Genomic DNA, 11,373 nt, shown 5'->3' with positions numbered 1-11,373 from the left:
TTATAATTTATTTATTTTATTTTTTATGGTTTTATTTTATTTTTTTAATGAACTCATTGGTGGGTGAGACTGAAATCTCCTGCGGGCCATTTCCGGCCCGTGGGCCGCCAGTTGAACAGCCCGGTTTTAAACAAAGATCTTGCTATTTGAGTAACACTTAAAGTATGCTTTATACATAATTCTAATCTACAATCACACTAAGGTTTAGCCCAATAATAATAAAATGATTTAATATAATTTAATAATATATTAAAGCCATCTTTGTGTTTCTAAGGTCATTTGGCTGTGGTGGCCATCTTGATTTACCTCAAATGTTAATGCACACCAAAGGATTACTTCTTGAAAATCCACCCATTCATTATCTGTTGCCTTCATTTTTTGTGTTTTATTTTTATTAAACTGATAAGTGTTTTTTTTACTTTTTAAATTAGGATAAATTTAATATTTTAAAACAGTCCAAACTCTTAGAAAACTACACTTGGAAAAACTAAACTGGGAACTATATAGTTACAAAATGTCAAACTTGCATGAAATATGTGGTTATTTTTTATGCTGGATGCTAATCTTGACTCAAGCTGGTCTCAAACCTGCAGCCTAAGGATTAATAGATCGTGGCGCTGACCACTGAGCTACTGCACATTATAAATGAAAATACACCTCGGATATGTCAATGACCGTGTGTTAAGATCTCTTGATTCATGCATCTCGCCTCAGTGTTATGTTCACATGTTCAGTTTTCTCAAATGTGAAGTTGTTTTGTCATTTGGTCACAAAGGTCTTTTAACACGCGTGCACACACTCCAAAAATACAACAGGACAGCGCTCACAAGCTGGAACTTACATTTGAAGAGGCTCGGCTCATCATTATTTCACACTGCCAAAAGAAAAAAGGCGGGTGGTTTTACATGTGACTGTGCCGCGGGTTTGTGTTTTAGCAAAATATCTCATGAACCACTGGATAGATTTAAATGAAACACAGAAATTCATCCTTGTCTGTAAATGTAGAACTGATGATCTTTTTCAAGTCAGCCAAAGAAAAAAGACCAAATGTGGCACAGAAGGTGTAGGAGGCGAGCGTATGATCGGAAGGTTGCAGGTTAGAATCCCTGGATGGCACAAAAACTCTGGGTGGGAAAGGTGAAGCAACAACATCTGCCTCCAACCCTCAGCTCCACATGTGCGATGGGAAAAAGGCAGAGGATGAATCTCTGCAATGGGGATTAACAGACTATATTAATAATAACAATCAAGACGCCTGCCACAGATAACTGGCCTCGGAGCACATAAGAATGACTTTATTCACTTTTTAAAATGTTAAGCAAAAGTTTGGTGTGGTAACCGAGACTTAACACATCCTCCAAGAAGAACATCTCATGATCCATAAGATGAATGTTGACGTCACTACAGCTAGTCAACCTCTGCAAACACAAAACATGTAACTCTTCAGTTTTACACGTACTGAGATTAAATTTAATTTGGTGGTAGCTGAGAGTCACTCCCATCATACACTCCCAAAGCTAACAGACCGCTCAGTATAATCAGAAGAAACTGCACGTTAAGGCCTGTTTACACGACGTTTATTTAGTGAAACAGGAGCTTTTCTGCTGCAGTTCGGCCGTTCATGTACACAACAACCGCCCCCGCTCTCTCTGAAGAAAAGTTTCTGAATCCTGGTCTGGGAGTGAAGCATATGTGACAGTTTGGGTCAAAATACAATCATTTTAAAGCAACAGTACAATAGTTCATCTTTTCTTATCTGGCAACCCTGCCTGGCATGGAAACTACAATGTTTCCATGTAAACAGGCTCTTTTTTCCACCCACTGAAAAATCTGTAACATTTCCAGACGTCGGTCTCGTGTAAACAGGAAGTACATTCCTTCAAGCAGGAAAACACCTTTAGGTTTTGTCGTGCCGTTTACACAAAAAATATTTTAACTGTGTAGATACTGAATGTGGGGTCGCCCCCCCCCCCCCCACCATCACCACAGTAATAATTTAAAACCCAATTTTATTAAATTAAAACTGAACAAAACAGACAATTCTTTCTAATCTGATTTTTAATAGAAAAAGTTTCAAAGTTGATTTTCTCATAATTTGCTGTTTTAGAAAACAAACATTAGGATGCATGTGTCATGAAATAAGACCTACTCTATGACTAAAATAATCACATTCATTTAAATTTAGATTTAAAGTAGCAGCTTGGGGTTTTCAAACCATCAACACAAAAACACATTTTGACGAATATTAACCCAAAGAAACATTTAAATCTCAGACGCTTTGAGCGAAAAAGGTGAAAAGAATCATTTCTTTCTCTGAGGGATTTTCTAATGAGGCCATACATTCATTATTTTAGCAGCGCCTCCACTTCAAATAGCTACTGGCAACTGTTAACACCACATCACAATTATTTATTAAAGGTTCACTGTCAGTGTTAGCCAAACAAACACAGGCTGCAGAGCTTTGGGTAAATGGTTTAATAAAAAATAAAATCATTAGTGTCAGGGAAAAAACTGACTAAAAAGAGCCACAGTTTAAATCAGGCTGCAGTTAAAGTGCTTTTTCAGATCATGGTTACCGTAACTTCAGGCAACAGGGGTACTCTTTTCTCTGCAAGTGGCCACAGGACCTAACCACTGCTCCACTGCTTCACCACAGAACAATGAAAACTGTCCAATGGAAACAGCTGAAGAGGAAAAACCAGCAGCTTGAGCCTTACAGGAAGAGGCTGTACCTCACATTTATACTCGTGTGGTTAGATCTGATGCTGGGACTGGTGGTTAAACAGGGAGGGGCGTGTGTGTGTGTGTGTGTGGTTGAATATACCCAGCACATGTATTGAGGGATGTGGCAGATGTTGCAGAGGCAAGGATTAGTGTGTGTCTTTAAGCTTGTGTTAAAAATATCTTTGCCACAGCGGGAAGTCACAGTGGCCAATTACAGTGCAGCACACATATATTAGTGTGTGTGTGTGTGTGTGTGTGTGTGGTTCAGGCAGAGTTCAGGTTATTCACATCTTAGCATGTAGAGTTTCAGTAAAGTGTGTGTTTAGCAGCGATGAGGCTTCTTGTCAGAGCAGCAGAGTCTGAACACACCCCGCCATGAGCTCGACGTCAGGGCCGGGGACAATTAAAGGGAGGGACGATGGGTCAGTGTGGACAAACAATGAAGACAATGGTGAGAACAGAAAGGCTGCGTGGAGGAGAGAAAGCAGGGGAGAGGAAATAAAATAAAACCTGTCATTTCCAGCAGAGATGTGACATATCACTCCTTTATTTTTGTCCAAACTTAAAAAAAAAAAAAAAAAAGAATTAAAGCTCAATCGTAGCTAAAGATTTCTGCACATTTTGGTTTGTTAAATATTTTACTTCTTGCTAATTTACTGTGAGATCACGATCTCGACTTGTCCTGAATGATAACGAGTCCCTAACGGACCGAGTTCTGTCTGATTTCTTCAAACTGTAGGTAGAGTTAGCTGTATGTTAGCTGCTGTTTGCTTATACCTATAGACACAGAATCTGTTTAAAACTGATACAAATCAACGTTTTTCTGCTTTAATTTATTTCTCAGTCATAAACCATATAAAACATCACACAAGTGGTTGGAGTATCATGAAAACAAACACTGTAAACAAACAGAACAACCTGAAGGCCCTTAATGCTTTTTTATTAAAAATATATATATATTTTTTAATTTCAAATCTTTGTTTTACATTAAATTATCTAAGGAAAAGCTTATTAAAGGGGCTGCAAGGTGATGAGCACAATCTTCTGATCTGTTGGTAATTAGTATAATAGGCAAACAAAATCACGCTTCCTATGAAACATCTACAGACTTAATCCATCTGTAATGCCTCCATCATTGCATCATAACCTCTTTTTTTATTCATTTTTCTCAGTTGCTCAAGAATCTAATAAAATACTAACACTTTTGTGGAGTTATTTTTGCTATATCTATCTTAAATGTAAAATGTTTCACCTCAGAGAAAACATCTATCCAAATTTATTGTTCTCATAGTCACAATTTGTAACTTTTAAATGATGTAAGGAAGAATTGTTGAGTAAAGTGTAAAAGTTCGGATCGAATACTTTACGTTTCTTTATTTAGTTCAATTTTTTCCTCATCTAAGTACCCCAACAAGACGTTATAAATATTTCTGACCAGAGCAAATTCAATGTGCTGGCCTAATGATTCAGTAAAACAAAAGAGAGAGACAGGCGATGAAAGGTAACGAGGAGCGGAGGATGTTTTGATGTGTGGAGCAGAACGTACCCAGCAGGGCAGAATTCATCTACTGGGCAGCGTGACATGAAACATGTCCAGTCAGATGATTGACTGGACATTAGATGATTGCAGCAGTACAACACAAAGCATCTTAATGGGAGATGTTTGGGTCCATTGATCACATTTAGAGAGGCAGAGGTGAGAAACCTTTCTGCTTTGATTTGACTCGAGTCATGTGACTGATCATCTCTGCCCAAACAAAAAAACACGTGTGAGAGACATATAGGTAAAAAAATGTGGATCATGAACAGCAGGCACAGTTTAACGCAATAATTAAAATGGTCACAGTTGCATATAGTGTTTAGTTGTTAAAGTTTCTTCCTAAATGCAGGCAGGCCTGAGGCAGAAGCGGCCCTGATGAGGAGTATGCGTCCAGGAAAGAACACCACAAAAGCTACAATAGAATAAACGTGTGAAAATAGCAATTTACACACCTGCCGTGTAGGCAATTAACCAGCTCAGTAAGTGTTGTTTGGCTTCAACCTTATGTCTTTTGTCCCTGCAGCTCTGCTTAAAACAAATAAATAAAAACAGGCGTAAACATATCCATGTCTAACTACTGCCCCCTTGTGGTCAAATGCACTCATTGTTTTCATTGCTGCACTGCAGCATGGCTGCCTCCCTCTCTCTAAAAAATTATTTATTTTTAGTTCACTTATTTGTGAGATTGTCACTGTTCAGAAGAATGTGTTGGAGAGATTAATACAAAAGAGTTGTTTTCACATATTCAGATAAAGGTTCTAGTTCAAATTGTATTTGTTTGTCATATGCAAGCTTAAGACAGAGTTAACAGTACAATGAAATGCTTAGGATGAGAAGAGCAGATTTGACTCGCTAAAAAAAATAATCAAAGAACAAACCAACAAGAAAATACAAAAAAGCATGCAATAAGTGTACACGGAAAGAAAGGTACCAAAAAGTGAAAGAGTAATAAATTAAAATATTTACAATGTCCTAAAGAGAGATATTGAGCAACAGCATGGTAGAATATAATGGTGCACCAGGATGAATTTAAATAAGTATTTTGAGGTAGTAATATAAGCTAAAATGCACATGCCATATATATATATATATATACTGCAAATAATCAACATATACCACATATAGATTATTGCACAGGTAGTGACGTTGAGGTTGAATTATTAGTTAGTTATTGCCAGTTGTTCAGTGTTGTTTATCAAGAGTTCAATAATCTGACAGCTTGTGGATAATAATTGGCCTTTAGTCTTTTTGTGTGCAATGACCGCCTCCTGTATTGTCTGCCTGAGGGTAGTAGATGGAAGAGTCCTTGTGCTGGGTGAGTGTGGTCCTTAATGATGCTGCGTGCTGTATGCAGACATCGGCTGTGGTAGATCTCCTGGATGGTGTGGAGACTGCTATCAGTGATGTCCTCTGCTGTTTGCACCACCCTCTGTAGAGCTTTCCGGCTCTGGTTGGTGCAGTCCCCGTACCACCCCATGATGCAGCCTGTCACCAGGCTCTCCATGGTGCACCTATAAAAGTTGGTGAGGATGCTGGTGTTTGTGCCAAACTTCTTCAGTCTTCTTAGGAAGTGAAGTCTTTGTCGGGCTTTCTTGACCACAGAGTCTGTATGTAAAGTCCAGGACAGATCCTCAGTAATGTGAACGCAGAGGAACTTGAAGCTGCTGACCTGCTCCACCTCAACGTTGTTTATGTTGATGGTGGAGTGCTGGCCTCCACGTTGTTTTCTGAAGTCCACTATCATCTTCTTTGTTTTGCTGACATTTAGAGCAAGGTTATTTTCCTGACACCAGCTGGTCAGTGATTTCACCTCATCTCTGTAGGCACTCTCATTGTTGGTGATGAGGCCCAGGATGGTGGTGTCATCAGCATACTTGAGAATGATGTTAGAGCTGTGCTTGGCGGTAGAGTCATGTGTAAATAGTGAGTACAGGAGAGGACTGAGTACACGGCCCTGAGGTGTACCGGTGCTGAGGACTAGTGTGGAGGAGAGGTGACAGCTGATTCTCACTGCCAGTGGTCTGTTGGTGATGAAGTCCAGTATCCAGCAGCAGATGGACTTCTCCAGGCCCAATGTGGTGAGCTTGGAGACCAGTTTGGAGGAGATTATGGTGAGAAGAAGGTGAGAAGCTCTTTAGATTTGTATGCACGACCTGGAGAGAAGCATCGCAACCCATTTGGAGCTGGCTTTGATCTAATGCACAATTTATGTGGGCCTCATTCATAAACATTAAACTTTGTCATAAAGAGTTGAAAAATAGAGTTCAGGCAGGATGGAGTGGATGAAGAAAAGTTTCAGGAGTGATTTGTGGCAAAAGGGTGTCAGCAAAGGTCAAAGGAAAAGTTTACAAGACAATGGTGTATGGACTGGAGACAGAGACATGGACAAAAAGACAAGAGAAAGAACTGGAAGTGGCAGAAATGAAGATGTTGAGGTTCTCCTTAGGAGTGACAAGGATGGATAAGATTAGGAATGAGATCATCAGAGGTACAGCACAGGTTGAACAACTGGGAGATAAAGTTAAAGAGACCAGACTGACATGGTTTGGACATGTCCAGAGGAGGGACAGTGGGTATATTGGTAGAAGGATGTTAGAAATGCAGCTGCCAGGAAAAAGACAAAGAGAAGATCTATGGATGCAGTTAGAGAGGACATGGAGGTAGTTGGAGTGAGGACAGAGGATGCAGAGAACAGAGTGAGGTGGAGGAGGATGACTCACTGTGGAGACCCCTGAAGAGGGAACAGCTGGAAGAAGAAGAACAATAATTAAATAATTCAATTACTCTACTCTTATTATTTATCAGATTTCAGAGCATGAGAGTCTAATCTGTTCTTTCCAGGGAGCTTTTCTCACACATATTACTCCTAAATGAACCAAGTTTGATAATAATAATAATATTAGCAAACAAACAATAAAGCAACACAACAAAAATTAATCAAACTCTAAGAATTTCAGAACAATGTTCTGAGTTTGAGTGCAGCGCTGCAGTGGCTCAGAGGTCAGTCTCATAATCCTGTAGTTGCAGGTTTGAGCCTAGCTTGTGTCAGGAAGAGCATCTGAAGTAAAACATTAACCAAATCTTTCTCACTAATCTGCTTGCTGTGGAGCACAGCCAAATGAAAAGCAACATTCTGGGGTTTAGCAATAATGAATTAAACCCAAATATAAAATGATGTAGGGAATATAACCATTTAGAGGAAGTATTGATCTGAAGAAGGACTCAAGTCTTTAGAACAGGTTGTTTTCAAATTAGGATGTAAATTAGAGTTTTTGACACGCACAGTAATCTGGACAAGTTTCGTTAAGTATTTTCACTTTAGACGTCCAGGGCTTTGGAGCTCGATGGTCGGTGCTGTGGATCGAGGCTGTGTGACCATCTGACCCTCCAGCGGAACCAGTGAGAGGAGGCAGGTTGAGGCCCCAACGTTGAGGTGCTCTTAAACTCTTCATCTGATGGAGATGAAGTACAACGCAGCATCTATGAGGGATTCTTTAACTAGATTATCTTTAAATTACAAATTGTTCCCTTTAAGCTTTCCACTGCTAGACTTAGATTTAGACAAAGCATCCACTTTTAAACATCTTTATTCAAACAGTTACATTTTATTTAAAATGTCTTTTCACAGAAACTCTTCCATCAGTACATGAAAGTACAAATTACCAGCCTGGATTAAATGTGTTCAAAGCAAAGCTGAGCTTTTTTACAGATTGGTTTTTAAAAACTCTTTTCCGTCAGCACCATTGACCATCAAAAGCAACACTGTTGGTGTGTCCTGCAGTAAGTTTTTATTATTTTTATTGTTCAGATTTTTCTTTAATTAACATTAAACTACAAATACCAGGGAGGGAAATATCCCTGCTAACAGTTTATATGCATTTAATTTAGCATCCTCTCATTATCTCAGTCACTTAAAAACTAATGGAGGAATAAACCTGTACATTTGACTATTAAACATAAAAATAAAAGACAGGAGAAGTGACTTAAGCTTGTGGATGTTAAACGTTGCAGGAGCTCAGTTGGTGATTTGTGTTGTCTCAGAGATGGGTGTCCCTGCTGGCTTCCAGGACAGGAACACAACTTCCTGTGCTGCGGCGACAGCTTCGGTTTATTCTCTCGGGCTCTGGTTGTCGGTGCATCATGGACAGGACTTGTGTGGTGTCGACCCACAGGGGACCCCAGCTGCCACAGTGCAACACCTCCACCTCCACCCTGGCCTTCAACCAGCGTTTCACCACCACCGCCTGTGGAAAACTTCTCCTGGCTGAGATCGTAAGTGGGATTTTGTGTTTTGTTGTTGAACACTCAGGAAATCAAACTGAAGATAAAGACGAGGCTAAAACAATCGGCAAACATCAGGAATGAGCAGACGTTCTCATGTTTGAGGAAAAACTGTCACTTTCGAGAAATAAATGAATGCACAGCTACAGATGAGCTAAATGAAAACATCAAATAAATTAACTGAAACAAATCTTGATGTGTTTTCTTAAGAATGAACTTGAAATTAAAGAAATCACTGAAAACTCTAACCTTGTTCCTGCCAGAGTTGGACAAAAACTAAGAGTTTTTATGAAGAAGGAAGTTCACCAAAAACAGCATGTAAATCAACTCTTCCTCCTTCTTTCCCTCATTGTCTCTCTTCCTTTTCAAATCAGCTGAAGGACAAACTTGTGGACAGCCTTTCTTGAAATCCAGTCTGGCCGGCTGCCATGCTGGACAGAGCAGGGCTGATGTAATCTGATCCAAAAGCTGCAGTTTCTACGTACTCATCATGAGCAGAGAAAATTAACACAACTGTAAAAACACTACATTGAGCTGTAAAGCCTAACTTCCATCAAACTGATTTGCGCTCTAAAAACAGACTTTAAAAATGAATGTTATGAATCTGAAACCTCCTTTTTCAGTTAAAAGAGCCCAGCCGGGGTAATGGACTGTTCACACCAGAAAACAACAATAATCCTTCAGGAAGCTTTCAAAAAAAGGAAGGGTGGTGTTTAGAGCATTGGGAAGGAGACTGTGCTGAGTGCAAAGTAACTGATTAAAGACAGTAGTTTCCTGAATGAAACATTGCGTTGTGTGTTTTATTTAATTATTTTCGTCCCCTCCTCAGGTTTGTGGTATGATGGTGTGGATTCTGATCGGAGGCACAAACTATTTTCATCTGTCTGCTCTCTGCTGGGTGATGTTTGTTTCCGTCCTCTTCTGGATTTTGACCGTGTGTCTGTTTATCATTTATCTGACCGGAGCCTACAACTGGACAACACACATCCCCTGGACTACACTGGTAACACACACACAAAATACACATTTAACACAAAGACTTTATAATCCATTGCTCGAACTCTTTTCGTTCTCGTATGTTTGAGTACTGAAAGTGTTTTCCTTGCTTGTGTGATTTCCAAGATGTAATCTACTGGATGTGTTTGTGTGTCTTCCAGTCTCTGTGTTTTAACTGCAGCGCTGCTGTGTTGTACCTGGTGACAGCAGTGATCAACGCACTCACTGTAAACTGGGCTGTTCGGGGGCGACACAACTACAACTGTTGGGTAGCGTCAGCAGTAAGTGTTTAAACCATCTTGTAGCACAAGTGTGCATTTAAAATATTAATTAGAATACGTTAGAGAATGCTGCTTGTTTTTCTTTTTTCACACATCCATACAGTTGTCCAGCCAGCCACTAGGGAGCACAAGCCAGTTTGTCTCTGGTACTGGTCCCAAGCCCGGGTTATTGGTGAGGATTGTGTCAGGAAGGGCATCTAGTGTGAAACACTGTTGCTAAAACAAATATGCAAGTTCATCCAAGTGATGCCGTACTGGATTGGCTGAGGCCTGGGTTAACATAAACTGCCACAGGCACTGTTGACAAACAGGGAAATTGTGTTACTGTTGGTCGAAAACCACAAGGAAGGAAATGTGTCAGGAGACAGAGGGAGAAGAGAGTGTAGGACTGAGGGTGACAACTCTAAACATAGAGACAATGACAGGCAAATAATGAACATGTACTCAAACACATGTTCTCCTCCACCTGTTCCCTGTTCTTGGATCACAATGTCATCTGTAAACGTCATAGTTCCTTCCTGACCTCATCTGTTAGTCGGTCCATCACCAAAGTAACCAAGAAGGAGCTCAGAGCGGCTCCTTGATGCACTCCCACCTCCATCTTGAAGCTATCTGTTACTTCTACATCACATCTCACCACTGTCCTGTTGTCCTCATACATGTCCTGTACCAGTCTAACATACTTCTCTGACACTCCAGATTTCCTTATGTAATACCACACCTCCTCCCTTGGCACCCTGTCATATGCTTTATCTACATCCTCAAAGCACCAATGCCATCTGTGGTGCACTTTCTTGGCATGAAACCATAGTGTTGCTCACAAATATTCACTAAGTCTTGCTCCCACAACTCTCTCCCAGGTTTTCATTGTGTAACTCAGCAACATAATTCCCCTGTGGTTGCTACAACTCTGTACATGACCCTAAAATGGCAACCAGCACACTTATCCTCCATTCCTCAGGCATGTTACCACCCTCACTATCTTTCCCTCTTCCTGGTCCACAGTTTCTATGACCTCTACTCTTTTTTTTTCTTTTTAATTCTCTTCATTCATTACCTCTTCAAAGTACTCCTTCCATCTTCCCATCACACTCATTAGAAAATTCCATTTTCTATTTTTAACAAGTCCAACCTGCTGCACATCCTTTCCAGCCTGATCCCTCATTCTCATCAGTCAATACAAGACCTTCTCTCCCTCCTTAGTGTCCAGCCTCTTGTACAACTCATAATACACCTTTTGCTTTAAAAAAATCAGTAAAGCTTTGACATTTTCTTTACATAATAAATTATGATTTTAAGAAACTTCAGTATAACATCACTAAATACTTTTCTTTTCTATCTTTTATACCCTTCTCAGTTTTTTGCATCTCTGACCACACTGTGCTACTCAGCAAGCAGCTACCTAAGCTACCAAGCCTGGAGAACCTCAGGGGAAGAGAACTAGAGTCACCTCCTCTTTGATCAGCTGGAACTTTTTGTGCATCTAAAGTAAATAAAGAGGCAGAGGAAGATAAAATATATATATATATATATATATATATTTTATCTTCC

General features: G+C 39.9%; 1 protein-coding gene across 1 annotated transcript; it reads left to right on the top strand.

Annotated features, from left to right (window-relative positions):
• Positions 1-8,404: 8,404 nt before the first annotated feature.
• cmtm8b (CKLF-like MARVEL transmembrane domain containing 8b) lies at positions 8,405-11,266 on the top strand. Its single transcript, XM_037677278.1, has 4 exons — positions 8,405-8,536; positions 9,375-9,548; positions 9,703-9,822; positions 11,180-11,266. Exons 1-4 carry the CDS (start codon positions 8,405-8,407, stop codon positions 11,264-11,266), a joined length of 513 nt encoding a protein of 170 aa, XP_037533206.1.
• Positions 11,267-11,373: the final 107 nt, after the last annotated feature.

This window comes from Nematolebias whitei, chromosome 5 (assembly GCF_014905685.2).
Source record: "Nematolebias whitei isolate Nwh7 chromosome 5, NemWhi1, whole genome shotgun sequence".
Taxonomy (NCBI): domain Eukaryota; kingdom Metazoa; phylum Chordata; class Actinopteri; order Cyprinodontiformes; family Rivulidae; genus Nematolebias; species Nematolebias whitei.
The sequence above is the reverse complement of the archived record's forward strand: the minus strand, read 5'-3'. Positions and strand labels throughout refer to the sequence as shown.